Source organism: Orycteropus afer, unplaced genomic scaffold (genome assembly GCF_000298275.1).
Source record: "Orycteropus afer afer isolate SDZICR_OR568_19922 unplaced genomic scaffold, OryAfe1.0 scaffold00106, whole genome shotgun sequence".
Classification (NCBI taxonomy): Eukaryota; Metazoa; Chordata; class Mammalia; order Tubulidentata; family Orycteropodidae; genus Orycteropus; species Orycteropus afer.
In genome coordinates, this window is record NW_006921693.1 from 6,172,038 (window position 1) to 6,198,898 (window position 26,861).

Sequence of the window (26,861 nt, forward strand, 5' to 3'; positions counted from 1 at the left end):
CGTAGTGCCCAAGACATTTGACTGCTAACCAGAAAGCTGGTGATTCAAACGCACCAGCCACTCCTTGGAAGGAAGGTTGGACAATCTACTTCCATAGTGATACCGCCTTGGAAACCCAAGGAGGGGTCACTGTGAGTCAGATCTGACTTGATGGCAGTGTGATAGATAGAGAAGATAGGTGGCTGTCACAGCCAGGGGATACTACACCTTGTGTGCTTTCTTCAGGGAAGCGTAATACTTAGACCACCAGTCAATGACATTTTCAGCGGACTCATCAGCTATGGTCCTCTTCCTTCTTTTAGTGGACCTCCGGGAAGGCTTCTTGGTATCCTGGCAAGAGTAAGGGATGGGTTATTGGCTAAAGGCTCACTGAGCTACATGCTGCTGAGCAGTTGCTGACTGGGGAGAGAATATATAGGTGCTCACTGAAGCAGATGGAGGTGTTAGTTGCTTTTGTGTTATCAGCTCCCTGTATCATTTCAATAACTGAAAGTGTAATAATCCATTCATTCATTCAACAAACATTTATGGAGCAGATGACAGCTATTATGCTTTACATTGGGGATGTTAGGGGAACTGGACACAATCCCCACATATAGGAAGCTTACGATTCAGTAGAGAAGATAGGCATGCCACAAATGAGTGTCCAACTGTACAATACAATGTGGTACAGTAGAAAGGGCAGTAGCATCTGTCAGGCCTGGGTTAGAGATCATAGCACAGTATTAACTATACATTAAATAATTATATAACTTTTGTGACTCTCAATTTCCTCGTTTAGTTGAAAATAATACCTGCTTACTTCATTGTTGTGAGGACTAAGTGACATATATAGGCAAAGCCCTGTTAACATTGTTTCCCATTTTAACAGGTGTAAATATATGGTGCTTATAACATACATGATGTGGTGTAGGAGTGGCAGTAATACATGTATGGCAGAAAGGGGCATTTGTGGGAGAAGACAGGTTACCTGGACAAGATTCATTATGTATCCATCATCTCTAAGTACCTCTGTATGCCAGGCACTGTGCTGAGTGTAGGGGATACAGAGGGGTTAACACATCACCCCTGACCTGCTGGACTCAGTTTCATTGTGCCAGTAAACACCTAAACTGAGAATTCCAGTATAAAGTGTCAGGTCAATGCTGATGGAAAGAGAGAAACCAGTGAGGGGTCACAGAGGATCATGTCAAGCACAGGTGAGATGGGAACAGCCTGATAAAATACCATTATTTTATCTTCCTCTGTTTTTTATTTCAAGGAGCTCTGGTGGCACAGTAATTAAAGCGCTTGGCTGCTAACCAAAATGTCAGTGGTTTGAACCTACCAGCTGCTTGGCAGGAGAAAGATGTGACACTCTGCTTCCATAAAGATTATAGCCTTGGAAACCCTATGGAGCAGGGTCAGAACTGACCTGATGGCAATGGGTTTGGTTTTCTGGGTTTTTGTTTTGGCTTTTTATTTCAGCCTTTAGCATTTGTTGGACATGTAATTCTTTAGGACCTTCTTATAACTGGCTCCTCCTTTAATTTAATTGATTCACCAGGATTTCATACTCAAATGTATGATGTAGACACATTAATCATATCCTTGTTTTATGGTTCTCCATTTACTTGCCCATCTCCCCTTCCAGAATCTCAGCTGAGGACAAGGAGTCTTACTGCTCTTTAGACTCCAGAAGACACAGCTTTTTGGTCCCATATAACCTTGCACAACCAAACCAAAAAGCCTATAGTCATTGAGTTGATTCTGACTCGTAGCAACCCTATAGGACAGAGAAGCAATGTCCCATAGGGTTTCCAAGGCTATAAATCTTACAGAAGTAGACAGCCTCATCTTTCTCCTGTGGCTGATGGTTGCAAACCATGGACCTTTTGGTTAGCAGCCGAGTGCTTAAACCACTATGCCACCAGGATTCCTGATCTTGCACAAATTAGGTTCTAACTATTTGTGGAATAGCTCCAGATGAAGAAACCATTGTCTTTGCAAGCTAAAAAATTCAGAGGAGTTTCTCTTTAATTAAACACTGTCCTCATATTCAGCTAACAATACACTGACCTACCTGATCTTAGCAACAGTGCTGTGAAGTGGGCATTATCATGTCCATTTTACAGATGAGGAAAACGATGCTCAGAAATGTAAAGCTGCTTGGCTAAGGTCACACAGCTAGTAAGTGGGAGGATTAGTGTCTAGGACATCCATTAACATGATGAGAGAATTGCATTCTGACCTTAGATTTCCCATCTTTGGGTGGCTCTGGAGCTGCAGACTTGAGTTTGGGCTCCAGTATCTGGGATGAGTCAGGGATGTCAACCAGGCTGTCCTGCTGAACCTGGGCAGAGTCAGGAACCACTGTGGGAGGTGGCTCAACATCCACATAGATGTGATCTGTTGGGGGCTCCTTGGAAGAGCTGAGAGGCCTGAGGGACTCAGTGTCTGTTAGTGGATCTGAAACAGTTGAAATAGTAGCACATCAGGTCAGGCAACTGCAGCTGAAATGCAGGGTGGTTGTGTTAGGAGCCAAATACAGGGGATCAGCAGATCCAGGTACAAAACTGGGAGGTCCCTAACATCTCTGAACCTCACTATCCTCCTTTATAAAATGATGGTGAAAATACCCAACTCAGTGGAGAATTAAATGAGATCATGATGTAATGTGTCTGCCACACAAAAGGTAATTAATAAATGGTTGTACTTATTATTCATCCCTCAGAATAATTTTAATCAACCATGGTGTAATGGATTGAATTGTGTCCCCAGAAACATGAATCATCTTGGCTAGGCCATGATTATCAGTATTATGTAACTATCCTCCACTTTGTGATGTGATGTAATTATCCTATGTGTTGTCAATCCCAACCTCTATTAACATTAACAGATGTTAATGAGGCAGGAATATTGGCAGTTAGTGAGGCAGGATACAATCTACAGGATTAGGTTGTATCCTGAGTCAATCTCTTTTGATATATAAAAGAGATTAAATAATCGAGAGAGATTAGAGGGACCTATGACCACCAAGAAAGAAGAGCTGGGAGCAGAACATGTCCTTTGGACCCAGGGCCCTTGTGCTGGGAGCCTCCTAGACCCAGGGGAAGACTGATGCAAGACACATGGAGATCTCCAAGGGACAGTGGGCCCACAGATGTTGAAAGGAGATGAGGACATTCCCCTAGAGCCAACAAAGTGAGAAAGCCTTCCCCCAGAGCTAGTGCTCTGAATTCAAACTTATAGCTTCTTCAACTGTGAAAGGATGTATTTCTGTTTGCTAAAGCCACACACTTGTGTTATTTCTATGATAGCAGCACTATATATGTGGTCATCAGGATCATGGAAATCAAGATTTAAGACACAAGTTCCTCTGTGTTGTCTTTCCCTAGTGGGTTAACTCAGGGAGACCTGGAGGTTCCAGAGGGCTATGAACTCCCCAAGTGTAGGTAGAACTCTGGGTCTGTGTCCATGTGCCTGGCAGGGATTTCATGAGATTCTTAACTGGGCTGTTGATCCTATAAAAAGGTCCTAACACTGTCCTTTCCTGGAAGGGACCTCTTCTCTGAGTTTTGTACTGTGGCATTTAGGATGTACAAACTCCCAATGTGCAGACTCTGGCTGCCACAGCCTCCAGAGTTCCCTTCCCCCAGTTGCTGGCTTTTCATCAGTACCTTCAACCAAACCAACCCTTACACGAATCTATTCTGTGCTGGGTGGGCACAGAGATGAAGAGACCAGGAGACAGAAAGCTCAGAATAGGCCAGGATGTACAGCACTTTGATTTATAAAAAAGATAACAGCATAAACCAATGGATAAAGGAATGACTGGAGAAACAATGTGCACTATATGGAGAAAAATGCAGCCAGTTCCCTACCTCAAACCAGATACAAACACAGATGGGTAAAGATCTGAATGTAAAAGGTAAAACCATTAAGTTAATGAAATAAAATATTAGATCATATCTTTGTGAGGATGAAAAAAGGCTTTCTTAAACAGGACTGTTGTTGTTGTTATGTGCCGTCGAGTCAGGCCCGACTCATAGAGACCCCTCCTTGGGTTTCTGAGGTAGTATCACTACGGAAGTAGATTGCCCAACCTTCCTTCTGAGGAGTGGCCGGTAGGTTTGAACTGCCAGCCTTCTGGTTAGCAGTCAAGTGCCTTAGGCACTATGCTACCAGAGCTCCTTAGACAAGACTAGCAAGTCCAAACCATAAAGTTTAAAAATTAGATGGATTTCATTCCTTCAAAATTAAGGATTTCTATTTAAAGATGGGGGAGTCATAAACAAAGTTAGCAGTTATCAGATGAGGACAAGATGTGACCAATTTCTCCAATCTATAGAGTAAGAACATGTAGAATATACAAAGAACTTATCAATCAAAAAGAAAATCAAGGAAACACATAAAACATGGGCAAATGATATGAACAGGCAAATCATAGGAAGAAAAATTAAGACTGGCAACAAGCATATGAAGAGCTGTGCAAACTTAAAAGCAATTCAGAAATCTAAGCTAAAGTAAAAATGAGACGTTACTTTACACCCACCAGATAGCAAAACCCCCAAATGAATCATCTTCTTGTTTTATGGTTCTCTGTTTACTTGCTCATCTCCCCTTCCGAAATCTCAGCGAACTGAGGACAAGGAGTCTTACTGCTCTTTAGAATCCAGAAGACACAGTTTTTGGTCCCATATAACCTTACACAACCAAACCAAAAAGCCTACAGTCAAAACCAAAACAAAGCCTCATAAAGTTTGATAATAGGAGGTGCTGTTGAAGAAGAGGAAGGTGGAGCTCCATGCACTGCTGGTAGACTGGTGTAGAGTGGCACAGATTGATGTACCTGTTGTTGTCATGTGGATTCTGGTTCATAGAGACAGAGCCGTGCAGTCACAATCTGACTATAGAACAGAGTACAACAGCCCCATAGAGTTTCCAAGGCTCTAAATCTTTACAGAAGCAGACAGCCCATCTACCTCCTGCATTGTAGCTGGTGAGTTTGAATCAACCTTTTGGTTAGCACTCAAGTGCTTACCCACTCCTCCATGCAGACTGTTGTAAACTGGTCCAACCATCTAGATTGCCCTCTGGCAATACTTAATGCAGATTCCTTGTGACCCAGCAGTCTCACCTCTGGGTGTATATTCACAGAAATCCCGACCTCCAGATGCTCCCTCAGGGAACACACACAAGGATATTCATCACATTATTTGTGGAAGTGGGGAATTGGGGGCAGCCTGAGACCCCGTACAGAGAATACAATACAGAGAAGATAAAAAGTAGATACAGTAGACACTGGTAAGAAGCTAATGTGCACATAGCAACATGGATAGATCTTAAGACGCAAGCATTGAATGAAAATGATTAAGAAACTAAATGAAGAGCATAGTACCACATCAGTCATGTAAATTAAAGGCCACACACAGCTTATAAAGATTGGTGATGTGGAGCCCACTGTAGGGAGGGAACCAAGAGTGGGGGTAAGGAAAAAGGCACGGGGGGAGGTGAATATAACGAGAAGACGCCTTAAACAGACCGATGATGATTGTATGTTGTTGTTGTTATGGCCAACCAAAAAAACCACACTGACTCCCATCAAGTCAATTCTGACTTGTAGAGACCCTGTTGTTATGTTGTTGTTATGTGCCGTCGAGTCAGCCCTGACTCATAGCGACCCCTCCTTGGGTTTCCGAGGCAGTATCACTACGGAAGTAGGATTGCCCAACCTTCCTTCCGAGGAGTGGCTGGTGGGTAGAACTGCCCCATAGAGTTTCCAAGGTTGTAAATCTTTATGGAAGCAGACTGTCCCATCTTTCTCCTGTGGAGTGGCTGGTGGATTCAAGCCACAGACTCTTTGGTCAGCAGCCAAATGCTTTAACCACTGCACCACCAGAGCTCCTGATTGGACAGGAGCCAGGATACGCAACAAACTCAACTCTGCACTTAAAAATCCAAAGCGAACTCAAATGAAATAACATCAAGCACAAAACAAAGTAACGTGCTAGGGAGTGGAGGCAAGGGAGAGCTTAGGTTATATGTCGTGAAGGCTTAGAGGAGTTGATCCTGACATGAGTGTTACAGGCAGAGTTTGGCAGCTAAAGAAGGTAGAAGGGACCACAGGAACAAATTCTTCAGTAAGGGCACTGTCTGGGGGGCATGTTATGGCACGTCCCATAGCTGGCACTACGTGGGCACCATTGCTTTATGGTCTGTGGTCCAGAATCTAGAAGAAGCCTCTTACCTTGCTCAGCTTGAGCTCCATCCACCTGCGAGATGAGGGAAGGGGGCTCCCTGGATTTGCACAGAAACTGCTTTAAGCAGTTGATGGTGTAGGTGCCTACCAGCGTGCTCCTTCCGAAAGCTCTCCAGTCCACCACACAGATGCTCAGGGGCGGATGCAGAAGCTCATTCTCAGGCAGCTCCTGCAGGGAGAGGGAGCTCTCAGTAGGGGCTGCAGGGAGGGAAGTAGGAACCTTGCCTGAGGTGAGCCTGGCTGCTCTGGCTTTGGGACAGGGCTGAAATCAGCCAGGCGCCCACCCTCGCTGGGTCCCTGCTTATCGTTCTATCCCTCCTGGCCACACCCACAGCTTGTCTTCATTGTCTTCCAGGCCTAGGGAGTAACTACCTAAAATATGAAGGAGTCTTTGGGTGCCTCAGTGACGCACTCTACTACTGGCCGAAAGGTTGGTGGTTCGGACCCACCTAGGGGCACCTTAGAAGAGAGAACTGGTGAGCTGCTTCTGAAGGGTCGCAGCCTTAAACACGCTATGCAGCAGTTATTCTCCTCACGTAGGTCACCATGAGTCAGAAGGGACTCAACAGCAGCTACTACGAAAACACCAGGGAAGTCTTACTAACAATTCATCCCAGGTTTAAATTTCAAAAACCACACACTTCCGTATTCTCTGTGGCTGCAGTTTTTAATCTTCTCATCTCTTTCTTATTAACTAGCAGAACTCTGACTTCCAGTGAAAGTTTAACCAGCCCCAACATATAAAATAGAAGGAAGTTAAGCCACTAAAAACAAAACTGGGGTCAGACCAGGCCCTGCCCACCTGTCTGCCTCAGTGGCTCCTCAGGTTCCACGAAGCCCAGTGTGAAAGGTTTGCAAACTCTGTGCATGTTCATATTCTAATCTTTGTTCATTTGGAATTATGTGTCCATTGAGGCTCACTGGGTTGGATAAAACGAACTTTTTTTTCATGATTTGTTTCAAATCATAGCACAAAAAGTAATGCAAGGAGATGTTGAAACAAACAAACAACACAGGTATCAAAAAACATCGCTGTAGAAGTACAAGTTCACCTGTGAACTACTGACATGCTAAGTACAAATCATTTTTTTAAAAATCTAACCATTAAAGTAAATCTTGTTAGGGGATCTTCTAGGCCAGTGATTCTCAAACGTTAGTGAGTATCCAAACCACCTAGAGGACTTGTGAAACCAGAGATCCCTGCCTCATAGCCCACAGTTCCTGATTCAGTGAGACTGGCATGTGTTTGCGTGTCATTGAGTCGCTTCTGACCCCTAGTGACCCTGTAGGATAGAGTAGAATGCCCCATAGGGTTTCCTGGGCTGTAATCTTTATGGAAGCAGGTCACTAGTCTTTTCTCCCACAGAACAGCTGGTGGGTTTGAATCATCCACCTTTGGGTTGACAGCCAAGTGCTTAACCAGTGCACTGCCAGAGCTCCTTAAGACTGGCATAGGGTCTGAGAATTTGCGTATCTAACACATTTTCAGGTGACGCTGATGCTGCTTAACTGGGACCACCCTTTGGGACCCACTCACTGGTCTAGGCAGCACCGTGTCAATTTGCTTCAATTTACTATATTGTCTTCACTTGAAATCTTTAAAATCAAACAAAAACAACAGGAATTTATCTTCTGCCATTCTGAATTCTGGCTTTTCACTTTTTTAGACTGCTCTTTCTTGCAGACATCTGAAACTCCAGCACACGTCCCCAAGCCCAGTTACCGACGAACCAGGGAAGGAGAAGGTCAAGAGAGGCAGGAGAGGAGAGGCTCGCACCACTTCAAAGGCATCGGCCTGGACGCTGAAGTTGGGGTTGTTCTTGTAGCTCTGGATCACACAGGACTTGACTCCTCGCCCCCCACACTCGATGAGAACCTGCGGCCGGTCCACTGAGAGGAGCTGCACCTTCTTCATTTCTCGGACTCCCCAGAAGAGAACCTGATGAGAGAACCAGCAGAGACATCACTCATAGACCCAAGGAGAACCAGCATGCGCTCCCTGGCCTTGGGGTGGAAGTCTGACATGCTCCCTGGAGACTGCAAGATGTTCTTCCAAGAGTGAGCTGGACAGCTCCATGGGAGTTCTGTCTGGATGATGTTTAGCTAGGTCTCCTGCCCCTCCTTCGATGCCCTCATACACTGCAGGTAGGTCCACTGTCCTTTAACCCTAAAGAACAACTTGACTCTCCCCCGCCACATACCTCCACTCTGTATTTGCTCAGCACAGGCCGAATGTTGGTAGGAACTGGGTAGATCTGGGCGATGTCTGGTGGGTCAATGGGAGGTAGCCCCTGTAGCCCAGATGCTGGGACCTACCACACAAAACAAGTGCTGGTTAAAGGGGTGGAGAGAGGAAGCCAGGAAGACTATGAGAGTCCCCGATTGTCTTATCAGTAAGACAATCACTGTTTTGTTAATGAAAGTAATGTTTCCAGCTGGAAATGCAACAGGGACCATGCAGTTTACCACATTTAATTACTTACTGGTGAAGAATATTGAATACAATGTGGACTACCAGAAGAACAAACAAATCTGTCTTGGAAGATGGGCAGCCAGAATGAGCCTTAGAAGTGAGGATGACGTACTTTGGACCTGTTATTGGGAGGACCAGTCCCTAGAGAAGGACATCACGCTGGTAAAGTAGAGGGTCAGCAAAAAAGAGGAAGACTCTTAACGAGATGGACTGACACAGCAGCTGCAGTGATGGGTCCAAGCATAGTGAGGGTTGTGAGGGTGGCGTAGGACTGGGCAGTGTCTTGTTCTAGTGCACGTTGGGTTGCCAAGAATCAGAACCAACTCAACAGTACCTAACAACAATAATGGTTATTCATTTATGAGGATGCATTAATTTGCAAGGATCATCAACATTTATTGAACACTTATGCACTGGGTTAATAAGACACAGCTTTCAGTGAGCTCACAGTATAGAGAAGAGAGAAAAAAGACATGTGGGTAAACCCTCCAAATGTGGATAAGATTACACAGCAGCTACAGCAGTGAAATTGGGAAGGAGCTCTGGTTGATCCTGAAACTTTGGGCTTTAACTCTTCTTCTATTTGCAGTTTGTCAAGGTCCCCAGAGAAACTATAATACCTATTACAAAAAAGATTCCTATTTCATCATGGCAGAGACTACATCTTAATCAGTGAAACAGAAAGTCTTTTGAAGGTGCAACCCTAAGATGAAAGAATATCACTTCTTGTGTGTTTTGGATTAATGAAACTGCAGGAGGCTGATCATGGTGCTTTACTGAAATCTCACACAAAGGACTCAGTTCTGCAAAGAAAAAGATCTTTCTCACAGTGTGTGTCAGCCCTCACGGCCTGCAGGACCTGGCTTGAGACATCTGTCTTTCCAGCGGCCATGTCTGATTAATGATCTGGTCCCTGTGGCTATTCCCTGCCCTAAGACCCTCGATGAGACGGACTCACACAGTGGCTGCAACAAGGGACTCAAGCATGGCAATGACTGTGAGGATGGTGCAGGGCCGGCAGTGTTCCATTCTGTTGTACATGGGGTGGCCATGTGTCAAAACTGTGTCGGCACCTAACAACAAAACAAGTTCCTACGAGTGAAGGGCACCCTCTGCAGAGGCCTGTGGAGAGACCAGTGGATGAGGCAGGGACAGGGCTCAGCTCTGTGATCAGCACAAAACCCAACCTTTGAACCTTGGGCTTCAGATGTTGCACCCAAATCAAAACACCAAACCAGCTGCTGTCGAGTAGATTCCGACTCATGGCGACCCCATTTGTTACAGAGTAGAACTGCCCCATAGGGTCTTCTTGGCTGCAGTCTTTATGGAAGTAGATCACCAGGCCTTTCTTCCTTGGCATGGTTGGGTGGGTCCGAACCACCAAACTTTCAGTTAGTAGCTGAGTGCAAACCGTTCATGCCACCCAGGGATCTTGACATTGGACCAGATAGCCCCCAGAGCCCTCAGGGGTGGGATGTTCTATTACACACTGCTTTGGAGCAGGCCATTCTCCTCACTGGGTTGTCTGTGAACAGTCTACAGGTACTTGGCCAAGAGGAAGGCTTTTCTCACTCCATTCTCCTTCATGAAGCCTCTCAAGCAATGCTCCATATACAGGAGGCTCTGGATGAACGTTTACTGACTGACACATTAGCTCCATATGTTCCATATGCTCGGAAAAGCCTAATTGCTCATCCAAACCTGCAAAGTGGTGGCATCCGTACCACCACTCCTCTTTCACAGACATAGTCTGGTTGGCAATGGCAGATGTGGTGAAGCTCATTATAAGAAAGCTCAGAAAAGGAAGACAGCAGACAGGCCAAATGCCAAGTTGTCTCGAGATAACTGCAGAAACAACCGGACATATAAAGGAACTGAGACTGAGTTATGGTGCACACCCAACCCTGCCTGCAGCGAAGAGGTGAGCAATTCCCCCAGCAAGACTGCCAAGCTGGGAGAGCTAATTCCCCCTCAGCTTTAAAGGTAAAGCCACAAACAGCTGGGATGTGGCACTGCAGAAACTGTCTGTGGGTGTGCTTTTATAAAGCACCCTGTGTTTCCTCATCCAGGGGCTGCCAGAGTGTCCATCTAGGAGATGCCCTGAAAAGGCTTTGCTCCATTAGAAGCCCTGAAGAGCCAACACAGCCCTTGAAGGTCCTACAGCACAGCAGAGATTGACAACTATGCTCCCAGTCAGCTGAAGCGTTTTCACAGAGGAATGGGTCAACTGTTGGGTTATAAAACTACACGGTGTAGTGTGCATTACTCAGGACACACCTGCTGGTTCTGACTCATAGAGATCCCATAGGACAGAGCAGAGCTTCCCCACAGGGTTTCCAAGGCGATAATCTTTAGGGAAGCAGACTGCCACATCTTTCTTCCACCAAGTAACTGGTAGGTTTGAACTACTGACCTTTCAGTTGGCAGCCAAGTGCTTAACCACTGTGCCACCAGGGCTCCTTTACTCAGCACATGCACCAGAGGAAATTAAAGGATCACTATGAAGGTAAGAATCTGGAGTGGGCAGGATACCAAAAACCAAACTCACTGCTGGACTCATAGCAAGCCTATGGGACAACGCAGAAATGCCCGTTGGGGTTTCCAAGGCTGTAAATCTTTATGGAAGCAGACTGCCTCATCTTTCTCCCATGGAGCCACTGGTAGGTTCTAACCAGTGACCTTTTGGTTAGCAGCCAAGTGGTTTAACCACTGTGCCACCAGAGCTCCTCTAGTATACCATTGGAGACAAAATAGTAGGCCCTCAGTGGAGGCCCAACTGCAGGGCCAGGACTAGGGTGAGAAGAGTGAGTCAGCGAGAGTGCAAAATGTAAGCAAGCCAGGTCATGCATATTCCAGTCCTGCCTGGCTGGAAAATCGCTGGCTGTAGGGGACTTCTATAAGGGCTTGAATTATGCCCCCCAAGAATATGTGTTATAAATACTACCCCCCATTTCTGACTGCTAACCAGAAGGCTGGCAGTTCAAACCCACCAGCCGCTCCATGGAAGGAAGGTTGGGCAATCTACTTCCGTAGTGACACCGCCTCAGAAACCCAAAGAGGGGTCGCTATGAGTCAGATCCGACTTAATAGCAGTGAGTTTGGTTTTTGGTTTTGGAAGAAACTAAAAGACCTTCCTCCTCTCTCTGTCTCCCTCAGTCCATCATCTATACTTCTCTTATACCTCTTTGTCAGCACAGTGGTTGGGGACCAGGTCTGGGCTCTATCACTTACTAGCTGTGCCAACTTGGAAAAGTTACTCTGTATCTCTGAGTCTCAGTTCCATCATATGTGAAATGAAGGTAATGATGCCTATTGTGCGGGCTCGTTGTGAGGAAACACTGGGACGTAGCACACAAAGCACTTGGCACACTTCCCAGAACATGGTAAGGATAAACTGGAAACGGGCTGACTCTTACAAAGAGTAAAGCCCCACATCAAATCCTCTTAATCTCCAATTGGATTCAGAGGATCGACATTGCTGGCATCCTTCATGCTATCTTAGAATCAAATTTAAATCCTCTGTGGAGAAAAAATATATCAGCCTAGGCTCAAATTTTTCCTACATATTGTTTATATCCTAAGTCAAGCAAGCAATCAAATATAGTCAGACATGTAAGAAGATAAGAAGATGTGATTTTTAAAAAGAGAAAGAGAAACAACAAGCTGCAGTGGGGATTCTAAGAATCCATGGGATATTTTACCTCTGATCTCATCTCCAGCTCTACTTTCTCACCCTCAGTTACTCACTCCAGCCACACTGTCTCCCTGTGACACCATGGAAGAAAGTCCTGGCTATCTGCTTCCATAAAGATTACAGTCAAGAAAACCCTCTGAAGCAGTTCTACTCTATAACATATGGGATCGCCATGCATCAGAATTGACTGGACAGCAACGGGTGGTTGTTCCAAGAGACAGAGAAATGTCATGTAGGTAAGTACCAGGAGCCATTGAGGATTTTTGAAGAGGAAAATGTTATGTTTCAACTCTGGCTGAAATGTAGAGGATGGAGTGAACAATAGAAAGATAGCAAAGAGGCCAATGTAACCTTCAGATGAGAAACAAAGAGCCTGTGGGAATGGGAAGATGGGAACTGTTCAAGCAACAATTGATGGGACTGGGCTGGCTACAGATATAGATGTGACATGAAGCCACACCTTCTCAGCATGTAGGAGATCCACATGCTAATGCAGTCATGCTGACGATCACATTACTTTTTGAAGAAGTAATCAAATGAGAAGAAGTTCTAATGAAACCCTAATGAATTGCATCTTTTAGGCTACTTACCTCTAACAATGCTTCCTCTACTAAGTCAGCTGTCAGGAAGCAGCAGGGTCTTGCATTGGTACCACTCAGCCTCTCAGGAGGGAGGATGGGAGGGAGGAACATGGGACCAAAAGAGCTGAACTCTCAGAGAGCCTGCAGTGAGCAACCCATCCAGCCTCTCATTGACAGCTGAGGTAGCTGAGGCCCAGGGCACTTAAGGCTTTTTGTTGTTACCTGTTACCAAGTTGGCTGCAGCTCACGGCCATGCCTATGCACTGCAGAATGAAAGGCTTCTGGTCCGGCACCACCTCATGATCAGGGATTGGACCACTGTGACCCACAGGGCTTTTATTGGCATTTCTACCTAGCCCATCTTAGCCTAGAAGCTTCACTGAAACTTGTTCAGCATCGTGCTGTGTTGTTAGTAGGTGTCACTGAGTTGGTTTTGACTCATAACAACCCTGTGCACGACAGGATGAAACACTGCCTGGTCTTGTGCCACACTCACAATCATTGCTATGCTTGAGCCACTGTTATGACCACTGTGCCAGTCTGTCTCACTGAGGGGCTTCCCCATTTTTGCTGACCCTCTATTTTCCCTAGCACGATATCCTTCTCCAGGAACTAGTTCCTTCTGGCAATGTGACCAAAGTATGAGCAACAAAGCCTGGCCATTCTTGTTTCTATCCTTGGAAGCTTATTCAGGCTGTACTTCCCCCAAGACAGATTTGTTCATTCTTCTAGCAGTCAATGCTCTGTGCCAACACCACAATTCAAATGCATCAATTCTTCTGCAGTCTTTCTTATTCACTGTCCAGCTCTCACACGCATATAAGGCTATTGAAAATACCATGGGTTGAGTCAGGTGCATCTTAGTCTTCAAAGTGACATCACTGCTCTAAAACACTTTAAAGAGGTCTTTTGCAGCAAATTTTCCCAATGCAAATGTTTAATTTCTCGACTGCTACTTTCACGGTCATTGATTGTGGATCCATATAAAATGAAATCCTTGACAACTTCAATTTTCTCTCCATTTATCGTGACGTTGCTTGTTGCTCCGTATCACACAATGAGGCCAGGAATAGAACTCAGGCCTTCCATGTGGAAGGGAAGAATTCTGCTATTGAACCACTATCCGCTCGAAGGCAGTTTAGTGTTGCCAAAAGAGTAGGTGACTGGTGCCTCAGCTCTCCGGCACATAAAGTGGGACTTTGGACTAGTTTCCAAAGTTTTCCCAAGTCAGCCATTCTTCTCCCATCTTTGCCAAACAAGACTATTATCCGGTGCATTTTTGTTTATTAGATTTAGCTTTGTTTTTAAAAGGACACTTTGTGTTGCTAAATAAAACATGTACTTTCCACAAATGGAAAGTAACTTATAAAACAAAAACAGTGAAACCAAAACAATGTTGTTTGCAGCTAACTGGCTCTTGATCTTTTCTGGGGACATTGAACCTGAAGCCTGTGCTCTTTCTTGGAAAAAGAGGTTGCAATGAAGAGAGGCACCATAGACAGATAAAAATCAAACTTACCCCTAGATTTTGCCCCAGAAGTAGTTGAAATTTCCTCCTTATGGATTTATGTTATCTAAAGCCCTACCTCCATCCTTCTGGTTAGCAGTCAAGTGCCTTAGGCACTGCCCACCAGAGCTCCAAAGCTCTACCTCAGCTTGACCTAAAACCACTCATTTATACCCTAAAACCACTTGGACTCTCACTTTAGGTAAGACTGGACTAGATGATTTTGAAGGCTACTTCCAGCCCAGAAAGTCCATATTTCTATGTGACAGAATTATCTGGACAGAGCTAGTTTTATCAGGATTTTCCTTGGTTTATTATACTTTGAAAAATAAAAATTTATACCCTACAGACCAGCTGGGGCATAACAGCTGAAAAATCGAAACTGCTCCAAACACTTAAGGAGTTAACTTGGGTCTGTTGCCACCTGTGGCCCACAATGTGTTCTATGCCAATGTGAGCAATTCCTCAGGCCACCCTTGTGATTACCTAGATGAGAGCCCAAGATCACCAACTGCCTGCATTTATGACTAACTCTATGTTATGTGAACATATTTTACCCTGTTACAAATGCTAAATAAACCTTAATTAAATCTTTGACACCCTTGCTCTTGCTATATAAGTCTTGATGTTTTTTGGGTAACCAGAACCCATTTCTGTTCTCAGTGTGGATGCTGTCCAGGTTATGAATTGTTGTGTGCCTGAATAAAATCACCAACATTTCATTATGGACTGGATTTTTCTTTTAACATACTGGACTCTTAGAGCCTTGGGTTTTCAAAGGCATAGAGTTTTCTAGTCCTAATCTCCAGCCAATGCTGAGGTCCCTGCTTCACCATTCCTCCAAATGTTCAGTCAACTTCAGTTCCATTGAGAGAGTTTGATCTCTCACCAGGGCACACATTCCAGGTTTTAAAAGTTCTTCCTTTTAGTGGTGCTAAGATCAGACTCAACCAAAGTCTTTGATAAGATGGGCTACAAACTCATCACCATTATGTGCCACTCCCAGTCTCCAGATGTATCTGACCCCAATGCTGTTCCCTTCATCATTTGGCTCTTCAGGCTCTCCGGCTAGGATAGAGACCGGTGTCTTTGGATTCTGGGCTCTGCCCTGCCATATGAAGCAAGTCATTACCTTTACATCTGTCTCCATTTCTTCACCTAAAATAAACAGGTGGGCCTAGACATCCTGCTTTAATATTCTCTAGTCTAATAGTGTTGTTGTTGTTGTTGTTATGTGCTGTCGAGTCGGCCCTGACTCATAGCGACCCCTCCTTGGGTTTCCGAGGCAATATCACTACAGAAGTAGGATTGCCCAACCTTCCTTCCGAGGAGTGGCTGGTGGGTTTGAACCGCCAGCCTTCTGGTTAGCAGTCAAGTGCTTTTAGCCACTATGCTACCAGAGCTCCTGCCTAATAGTGTAGTAATAATAAAATAAGCAGTATTTATTGAGTGTTTATTCCACGCCAGTCACTTTAGGTAGAGTTCCTATCATCCTTAGTTTGCAGGTAAAACAAAGTAATGAAGTCATTTGCCCAAGGTCATACTGCTAACATAATCGATCCTCACTGGTCACAAATTTCCTATTTGTGAATTCACCTAGTCATTAAAATGTGCTTGCAACCCTCAAGTCAATACTCAAGGCTCTTTCTAGGTCCTTCACCTAAAGGATGTAAGGGCAAATACGAATTAAAAGGAAAAAAGAGAGAGCTTAATTCTCCCCTTGAAAAAGGGGGAAGGCATTTCTCCCCCTTCCTTTTTCTTACCACATTTACTTTAGAAAGGTTGTCGTTGTAAATTCTATCTCCGACTCTCGGAAATATATGTAAATCTTTCAAAAGGCTAAATAAGCCTCCTGATGATTTTACAACCCAGAAATGTTTCCTCAAGGACCTAGGAGCCAACTCTTTGGAATGTAATCCATCAAGGATGAGAACCTCCTTAAGTCCCAGTTTCCTTGGAGCAAAGGAAGCGCTTGTCTCCAAGCTGCAAAACTACGTCTGGTAATAAAGATACAAGAAATTAACTCTTTTATTTGAGTAAAGGCATTCAACAAAAGCAGCTGGTTCTGCCAATTACTAGATGAGTGTGGGATGAACTACATATGACAAATGGTGCCATTAAGTCCCCTTACTCAAGTTCTAGTTATTTATCATGGGAAGCTGTATGGAATGGGTTGCATCTGCTGGGCTATATAAAAGGATAATATTCTTTCTCTGTTTTTGTAATCCTGCAACTGGATAGCTTGTCATGCGCAGCACATTCTGTTTAATGCTTAGTCAATGGTATGACTGTTTTATTTCTCTTCCACTTTTGTGGACAGTTTGTGCGGGTTGGCAGGAGATTTGGCATTTAATCATGCTTCCACAATGATGAGCAGAGTGGCGAAAACTCTGAATCACCCGATGCGTATGTTCCCAGCTGAGGCTGAACGAGGCAATGTTCTGCCTTCTGGTTGCAGCTTCAGACTGTAAACAAGTGTCCTTTTCACGGTGTATTCGGTGCCACAGTTTTTGCATTTTTGTGCTTTTTGTTGCTGGCTCTGCTGTTTAAAATGGTCCCCAAGCCCAGTGCTGAATTACTGTACCCTTTAGCAAGAAGATGTTGATGTGCCTTGCAGAGGAAGTATGTGTGTTAGATAAGCTTTGTTCAGACATGGGTTATAGTGTTGTTGGCCATGAGTTCAATGTTAATGACTCAACAATGTATCAAATAAGGTGTCTTTAAACAGAAACACACATAAAACATGGTTATATACTGGTCAGTTAACAAAAACGTGACCAGAGAGAGGCTTGCAGGAAGCTCACCTGGCATCTTCCTCAGCAATGGCTCTGTTCATTATGTCATGTTAACAGAGGATATAGAAGATAACTCTTGAATAACAAGAATCTGCTGAGATCCAGACCCATCTGTTCCAGTGCCAGCACCTTCTAATTTCTCTACCAAGTGAGATTTTTTTTTTTTTTAAATTGGAATTTCTGAAAACGGGTATGCCCATAGTGGGGTGGGTCTGCCCCAAAGGGAAAGTGCCACCTGCCCTCCTGACACCTCAGTGAATGGATGGTCAAGGAGAGACACCACTCTCTGCCAGATGGATATAGACACACCTGGTCATTCTGGGCACATAGTAAGTACCCCCACCCCCGTATTTGCTCCCTGACTCTTTTGTGTCCTCTCAGTCTATAGGGAGCTCAGGGACATGTACATTTGGCAGCTCAGGAATTGTTGGCCAAATCCACAAGTCTCTTTCATCCTGTGACTCTGACTTGTAGCCCGGAGCTCTGGGAAGAGTTGGGGGCCTCCCAGGTCCCCAGAAGAAGACGCATGCAGAGACAGGATAGCAGGGAAGGGCCAGGAGCAGCTTTCGCTGGAGAGGCACGTCCAGAGAGGCCACATCTCTGACCACATAGACTGCACAGACATCCAGTGCTGCTGTAATTGCTGGTTTTCTTACCTGCAGAAGCTCAAATACAGCGAGGAGGTCCCCTCCGGAGAGGTTCCCACAGAAGATGGGGTGGTAGCTCAGCCGGGATGGCTCATAGTCTTGGTCAGCCAGCTTCACAATAGGAGCCGCCACCGTGGCACCCAGATATTCTGGCCTTCCCTAAGGCAGAAAAGAAATGGAAAAAATGGATGTTCTCCCCTGATTTCGCCTACCTGATTGACTCTTATGAGTGCAACTTTGCAAATAATCTCAACAGTGCCAGCATCAGAGCCCTCCTCTTGCTTACTGTCTCATTCTCTTCCTCTGCCAACCCCTTCTTACCTCTTTCCACTGGTTTGGGGAGCAGTGGAGACCATTCAGACTCCCAGGGAAAACTCTAAGAGGGTCATCCTAGTGGCTTCTTGGTCTAAGGTTATCTTAGAGGGTTTTATGGATTGAATTCTGTCCCCCAAAATATGTGTTGGAATCTAAACTTCTGTGTCTGCAGATGTAATCTAATTTAATGTAATGTAATCACCTTCCATAATGCAATCTAATATAATGCAAACTATCAATCAGTTGAGATCATGTCATTGTAGGGTGGACCCTAAACCTAATCATTTCTGTGTTAACTAAAGAGCAGCATTGACACAGACACATGCAGACACCAGGGAAGAAAGACTATCTGACGAGGGAGACAGATGGATCTACAAGCCCAGAACCTCAAGGACTGCTGGTCCCTAGAAGCTGAAATAGACAAAGAAGGAGCTCTCCCTGGAGCCACACTTTGAATTCAGAGGTCTAACTCTCAAACTGTGAGAAAGCAAGTTTCCGTTCTTTAAACTCACCCACTTGTGCTATTTGTGTTACAGCATCACTAGGTAACCAAACCAAAAACCAAGTCTTCTTCCATGGAGTGGCTGGTGAGATTGAACAACTAACCTTCTGGTTAGCAGTCAAATGTATTAGACACTACACCACCAGAGCTGCACTAGGTAACCAAGACAGGAGCATCTCTCTCCTCAACACGTTGAGCTCAGTGCAGTAAAATTAAAATGACATCAAGGGTAGACTTGAAGGGCAAAAGGAGAAACAAGGGGGCACAAAACATCCCAAAGGACCCGCAGGGCAGGACATTACTGTGGCTGGGGACATGAGCTCTGAAGTCCGAGCAAGCGGGGTCTGAGTCCCCAAATGTGCTACTTTCGACTCCATGGCCTTGGGCAAGCTACTGGACCTTTTGAGCCTTACACCTAAAAAGAGCGTAAAAATAATATATGTTCCATAGGGCCATGAGGATGAACTACACAATGTCTGAGCTCAGTGTCAGATTATCCAATAAGAAAGGTAAGCATGGGTTTACTTATTAGTCTACAGTGAACAAGTTCACCTTTTTTTTTTTTAATCTCCCACCAGCCACTCCTCGGAAGGAAGGTTGGGCAATCCTACTTCCATAGTGATACTGCCTCGGAAACCCAAGGAGGGGTCGCTATGAGTAGGGGCCGACTCGACGGCACACAACAACAACAACAACAACTGATTACTATAGATTAGTAAGTAAGCACAAGTAAGCCCATGCTTACTTTGCTTCCTGGGTACTCTGTCCCAGTCAGAGATTGTAAATAAATCTGAAAAGAGGCTTTGATTCTGCAGGAAGATGCTGTGGGATTGAGAGAGAAACTGATACCGACTGTACCTACAAGCAGAATCTTTGATGTGGTGAAAAAACAAAACTGTGAAATTGTTCACACTGATGCTCCATAGTGTGTCCTAAGTGCTCAACACATGATAAGATGACGGTGATGGGGGTGAAGACGATGATGAAGGTGTGTATCTTTAAATGAAGGGACTGTTGTTGTTGTTGTTGTTACGTGCCGTCGAGTTGGACCCAACTCATAGCAACCCCTCCTTGGGTTTCCGAGGCAGTACCACTACGGAAGTAGATTGCCCCATCTTCCTTCCAAGGAATGGCTGGTGGATTTGAACCACCAGCCTTCTGGTTAGCAGTCAAGTTCTGCTCAATTTTTATTGGGTAGCAAAAGAATATATTACAATACATTTGTGTATATGTGTATACACACACACACACACACACACACACACAAATACTTAAGTTTTTTGAGAAATTGTTTGAGGCCTACCTCCTGCCTCTCCCCCAGGCTCATTCCAGGAGCAGCTTGGGGCTGGAGGAATGACTCCACTTTGCTATTCGTCGCAGGGACGGCTGGAATGCAAACTCCACACAGGCAGAGTTGCCTACTTTATTCACTGCTGTGAATATACGAGTCCCTGGCACACAGCAGGCACTTGTATAGTCACTGGGTGAAAGCTGTTGGATGGGTGCCCTCCGAAGCCCCAATGCCATTCTGGCCAAAGTTTTCGCAGTCGTACTCTGTCATATCCTTTGGACTCATGAACCAGTGCATCCTAGTGGCTCCTTTTTTTTTTTTTTTTTTTTTTTATCATTCCCTTTGTTGCTGTTGTTTTAGTATATGCTGAATATTTGTGTTTTTTTTTTTTTTTTTTTTGCTGTGAAGGGTTTGGCTTGGGGTGGGACCCAGGAAGGCCATTACTGAATGGAGATCTAGAAGGGGGTCTGGAAAGCAAAGGGAAGTCCATCCCGAAGTGGGTTGGCTTAGCGGGAGCTTTCAAAGATGCTTGATTGCTGTTACTGGTTTTCAAATAAAGAAAAAGTTCTTAGGACTGGAGGTGTGTTGTCAGGAACCAAATTGAAATGGCACTTGCTTTGTGGTTTTCTCTACAGAAAATCTGTACTACATGCAAAACAGTGGAAATCATACTCCATAAGTACATACATCCACCCCAATGTACAGCCCGGATAGAGGGAGCGACATGGGGAGCCAGAGTGTCCCCCTGAAGGGGATGCAGCCATACCAGCCACATCCACACCCACAGGAAAGAGTGGGCCCAGGAAATCTACGTCTGAGTCCTAGCCTTGCGTCCAGCTAGCTGTAACCTTGAACAAGGTACTTGACCTCTCTGGGTCTCCATTTCTCTCTCAGGAAGCAAAAGGTGAACTTTATGTCTCTGAAGTCCCTGCTCACCTATGATTCTTACACCCTAACTCCCTCCTGACCTTGAACGGAGGCCTGGGCTGCCAGGAAAGCTTCCTGGGAAATTTTATTTGCTGTGCTTAATGTATTTGAGCTTTTGCACCTCCAAAGGAGGTCGAGATTCCAATAAAATAAGCAAACCATCACTGTTCCTTCAGTCTTTTTTAATTAAAAGAATATTTGTCTTTGTGATTATATATTTAAAAAGTTCTTCCGGTAAGCTAGTGAATCTACTCAAGGTTTCAGAACAGACATCTTGCAGAGGAAGAGGCTTGGTTTCCCTCCTAACAGAAAAGGGGCAGAGATGAATGTGTTACTGCAGGCTTGGAAGCAACAACCAAGAAACAGACCTAGTCATGAGGCCAAGTTGGTGACAACACACATCCATATCCTTCCAGCCATGCAAGATCAGTAAAAAAACTCCTGTTTCCCAGAGACCTGGACCATTTTATCAAATACAATTGGACATGGAACTAGCTGGGGAAGTGGATACGGGTATAGTTTGCTTTATGAAAGTAATAGTTGCCATCAAGTCAATCCCAAGTCATGATGACCTGTGTGTCAGAGCAGAACTGGGCTCCATGGGGTTTTCAATGGCTGATGTTCTTTCTTCCAAAGTGTCTCTGGGTCAGTTCAAACTTCCAACCTTTCTGTTAGCAAATGAGCACATTTACCATTGTACACCCAGGAATTCAGGTTGCTTTAGACAGGTATTATATTCCTGAAAAGTATGTGCTGATTCAAGTTTTGTAAACCACATTCTATTTTTAATTGCAATTTAAAGAAAAATCTAATCTAATCTTTGGTAAAGCAAGTGACCATCACTAATTTTCCTGGTTCTGTAAACCATCGTCTCCTACAGGTTTGCCTCCAGGTAAATGTGACTAGTCATGGACCAATTAAAGAAAGTGAGTTAGTTCAATGGGGTGTTCTTAATGAGGTACAGTGGGCACTGCCCCAGGAGCCTCACCACTGCATCGCTGTCATAGAGCTCCACCACCACGGAGGGTGGGGACTCCACCAGCTCCTTCTGGTCTCCATGCAGCACCAAGTCATTGAATAGCAGCATCTGGTTCCACGTGGGAGACAGGGTCTGGGAAATCACCTGGAACAAAAGATCATTCCGTTGGTTGTAGAGGGTGCCAGGGTGTAGTCAACATTTACTTAAGAAGGGCAGAGAGAACACATCATCATCATCTTCATCCTTCATTCACTGAACTTCCAAGCAACAGCATATACTAAGCCTCTACTATGTGCTAGATGTTAAGGGATACAAAGATTCCCCACCCTCAAGGAATTTATATTCTTAATAAGTTTCATGAGCAAGCCTCTACAATGTTTAACAGCCTACTTACATTCATAACTTCAACTCAACCCTTACAAGAGTGCTGTGAAGGTAATACTGTAGTCGTTAGGTGGTGTTGAGTCAATCCAATTCATAGTGACCCCATATAAAACAGAAGAAAACACTGCCCAGTCCTGTGCCATTCTCATAATTATTGTTGTTCAAGCCTATTGTTGCAGCCACTGTGCCACTCCATCTTATTGATCTTCTTTCTCACTGACCCTCTACTTTACATAGCATGATATCCTTCTCCAGGGATTGGTCCTTTCTGACAACATGACCAAAGTAGGTGAGATGATGTCTGACCACTCTTTTTTTCTAAGGAGCATTCTGGCTGCACTTATTCCAGGACAGATTTGTTGATGATAATACTAACTACCCTTTATTGATCATCCACTATGTGCTGGTTACTCTGTTTCTTATGCATGGTCTCATTCAAACTTCACACAGTCCTGGGAGATGGGTACAGCTATTTGCCAACATTTCATAGACCAGAAACTGAGGCTCAGTTGTCCAGAGCAAGAAAGGGTAGAACTGAGATTCAACCTGGGTCACCTGGCACCAAAGCCGAGGCTGCTAAGCTCTGCCCATCTGCATCAAGTAGCTGTTAAAATGTACCCTGTGTTATGGAGAGGCAAACTGAGGACGGGGGAGATCTACCGATTCTTCAGCTATGAGCAAGTAACTTTCCATCATCAAATCTCCTTCTATGGAGTTAAGCTAATATTCCTTACACTGAATTCTACTGTTTTTTAGATATTGATTTGATGGTAATGAACCGACCAGGGTCTTCAACACACCCCTCACCATTTGCACAACCTCTTTCTTTCATGGAATTTGCTTATGGAGCAGTGACATTAATAGTTGGCTGTATCCTTTATACAGATGGAGAAACCAAAGGACAAAAATGGACAATCACCTGCATGATTGGTCCAGAATCACGAGGATCTTACCTAGAGGTGACTCACAAGCCCTCTGCCAGGCTATGCAAGTGGTGCCTTTAGAAAACCAGAAAACCAAACTCATTACATTTGAGTCGATTCCAACTCATAGTGTAGAACAGTGTAAAACTGCCCCATTGGGTTTCCAAGGCTGTAATCTTTACAGAAGCAGAGGGATACTGTGGCAAAATGGCTAGTGGGTTTGAACCACTGACCTTTTGGTTAGCAGTCAAATGCTTAACCACTGTGCCACTAGGGTCCCTGGTGCCTTTGTGGTGCCTTTGAAATGGAGGGTATGTTTGGGCTTATATCTTCTCCTCTGTTTAGTCAGATATTTGTAACCATGACAGTTTTACAGAGCCAAAGGCCAAGGTTGTTTGCAGAGTGGAAGAACTCTGGCTGAGTAGAAGCTGCCCTATGAGTATGTGAGACCAGTCCTAGAGAAAGGAGGGCCAACTCTGCAGACCCCAATCACATTACCCTCTCTCCCTGGCTGAGCAGACAAATGGAAGCTTGCACACATCAACACACCACAGCGGCTTCTGGGTCCACAACACCTTTGTGGAAATTTCCACAACACCCCTGACCTCTTGCTCTCTCTCTGTCACTCCAGAAGGCAAGTCCTGTCCTGGATTGACTCCCCAGACTCCAAAGCCCAAATAAAACTGCCATCATCTCAGGGGAGTCTTACATCAAGAGTCATCTCTACTTGTGGCATTAAATCATTTGCACCATTGTCACGAAAGAATATTTTTATTGCTCTTCTTAATGTGAGTCATAAAATTACTGTGTGCTTTCACATTGCCCTTTCTTTCTTGCATTTAGAGTACTTTATGCTTCAGAAGCAATGAAGTATATTTGTCATCCCTCATTCATTCAACTCTCAACCTGACATTTCAAAGAAAATCTCTAACTTTTCTGCCAAGGGGAGAATGACTCCAACAGACCTAAAAACAGACGTCACAGAACGCAGTGAAAAGTCACTCCGTGTCTGTGACTGATGTCACACACACGCACTAAAAAAACATTAGGTTTCATGTTGTCTTAAAAATAGAAACGTGGTCTCTTCAGCAGCAGGCACCTGACTGCTGTGAAACCAAAGCAGTTTTATGATCTTTACAGCATCTTTCCTGAGCAGATATTTTGATGGCTTCCTTGACACTTGATAAACTTCCATCCATCCATCCATCCATCCATCCACCCATCCATCCATCCATACATACACCCACCCACCCATTCATTCAATACATATTTATTCAAAATATACAAAGTTCTAAGCACAGTATTAGGCTGTAACTTAGCATCCCAAATACAGAAGGTATTCAACAAACATATGCATGAATGAATGAGTGGGTGTTGATCTATCCTCAGAATTGGTCCCAAGAGTAGAAGGGACACTTTCAAGAAATGTTGAAGGCTCATCCAACCAAAATTACATTCTTTCACTTCTCTGCCAGGTGCCCATGGTTACCCTCTTATAGGCTCCCTTAAGGTTGTTGTTGTTGTTGTTATCTGCTATTGAGTCATCACCGACTCATAGTGACCTTATGTTCAACAGAATGAAACATTGCCTGGTCCTGTGCCAGCTCCATGATCCTTGCTATACGTGAGCCCATCGCCGCTACCACTGTGTCAATCCATCTCTCTGAGGCCTTTCTCCTCTTTCGTTGACACTCCACCTTACCAAGCATGACATCCTTCTTCTGAGAATGGTCCCTCTGACAACATGACCAAAGTAGGTGACATGAAGTCTGGCCATCCTCCCTTCCAAGGAGCATTCCGGCTGCATTTCTTCCAGGACAGATTTGTTAGTTCTTTTAGCAGTCCACGGTACTTTCAGCATTCTTCGCTAGCACCACAACTCAAAAGCATCAACTCTTCTTCAGTCTTTCTTATTCATTGTCCAGCTCTCACATGCATATGAGGCAATTGAAAATACCATGGCTTGGGTTAGGCACATCTTAGTCTTCAAGGAGATATCTTTGCTTTTCAGCACTTGAAAGAGGTCTTTTGCAACAGATTTGCCCAATGTAATATGTCTTTTGATGTGTTGACTGCTGTTTCCATTGGCGTTGATTGTAGAACCAAGTAATATGAAGTCTTTTACAACTTCAGTCTTTTCTCCATTCATCATGATACTGCTTATTGGTCCAGTTGTGAGGATTTTTGTTTCCTTTGTATTGAGATGTAATCCATACTGCAGACTATAGTCTTTAATCTTCATCAGTAAGTCTCCAAGTCATCCTCACTTTCAGCAAGCAAAGTTGTGTTATCTGTGTGTCTCAGGTTGTTAATGAGCCTTCCTCCAATCCTGACGCCACACTCTTCTTCATATAGTTCAGCTTCTCAGACTATTTTTTCAGCATACAGACTGAATAAGTACGGTGAAAGGATACAACCCTGACACAGTCGTTTCCTGATTTTAAACCATGTAGTATCATCCCCTTGTTCTGTTCAAACGACAGCCGCCTGGTCTATGTACAGGTTCCTCAAGAGTACAATTAAGTGTTCTGGAATTCCCATTCTTCTCAGTGTTATCCACAATTTGTTATGATCCACACAATTGAATGTCTTTGCATAATCAATAGAACACAAATAAATATCTGTTTGGTATTCTTTGTTTTCAGCCAAGATCCATCTGACATCAGCAACAATATCCCTCACTCCACATCCCCTTCTGAATCCAGCTTGTGTTTCTGCAAGTTCTCTGTCAATATACTGCTGCAACCATTTTTGAATTATCTTCAGTAAGATTTTACTTGTGTGCAATATTAATGATATTGTTCGATAATTTCCACATTCTGTGGAATCACCTTTTTTTTTGGAATGGGTACAAATATGGATCTCTTCCAGTTCGTTGGTCAGGTAGCTGTCTTCCAAATCTCTTGGCAAGCCAAGTGAGAGCCTCCAGCATGGCATTTGTTTGTTGAAACATCTCAATGGGTATTCCGTCAATTACTGGAGCCTTGGTTTTCACCAGCTCCTTCAGTGCAGCTTCAACTTCTTCCTTCAATACCACTGGTTCTTTTCTTTCTTTCTATCTTTCTTTATACATTTTATTGAAATATAATTTATATACAGTGAAATACACAAAACTAAAGTGACATGGGTTAATGCATTTTTTTTTTCAGTGTGCCCCCCCTCCCCTCCCACCCATGGTAATCAACAAAGAAAGTTTCCTTCCATTTATAAACCTTTTCTTGAGTTTTTACAATAAAAAACCAAGGCTATATTTGTCCTTCTGTGATTGATTTATTTCACTCAGCATAATGTCCTCCAAATTCATCCATGTTATGGTGTTTTATAGATTCTACATTTTTCTTTAGTGTTGCATAGTATTCCATTGTGTGTATGTACCAAATAGTTTGGTAATCCATTCTTCTGTTGTACATTGTTTCCATCTTTTTGCTATTGTAAATAGTGCCGCAATGAACATGGGTGTGCATATATCTGTTCTTGCCCTGGCTCTCACTACTTTAGGATATATACCCAGTAATGAGATTGTTGAGTCAAATGGTATTTTTAATTTCAGATTTTTAAGGAATCACCATACTGCTTTCCACCGTGTTTGTGTCATTTTACAT

The 26,861-nt window shown here is 44.2% G+C and overlaps 1 protein-coding gene across 1 annotated transcript in view; it reads right to left on the reverse strand.

Moving 5' to 3' along the window:
* FER1L6 (fer-1 like family member 6) overlaps positions 1-26,861 on the reverse strand; it is a 139,479-nt gene that overhangs the window by 49,709 nt on the left and 62,909 nt on the right. The window contains 7 exon segments of the mRNA XM_007943427.1: positions 208-330; positions 2,231-2,454; positions 6,230-6,410; positions 8,019-8,180; positions 8,443-8,553; positions 17,948-18,097; positions 21,962-22,096. Of these exon segments, the coding sequence (XP_007941618.1) occupies positions 208-330; positions 2,231-2,454; positions 6,230-6,410; positions 8,019-8,180; positions 8,443-8,553; positions 17,948-18,097; positions 21,962-22,096 (1,086 nt within the window).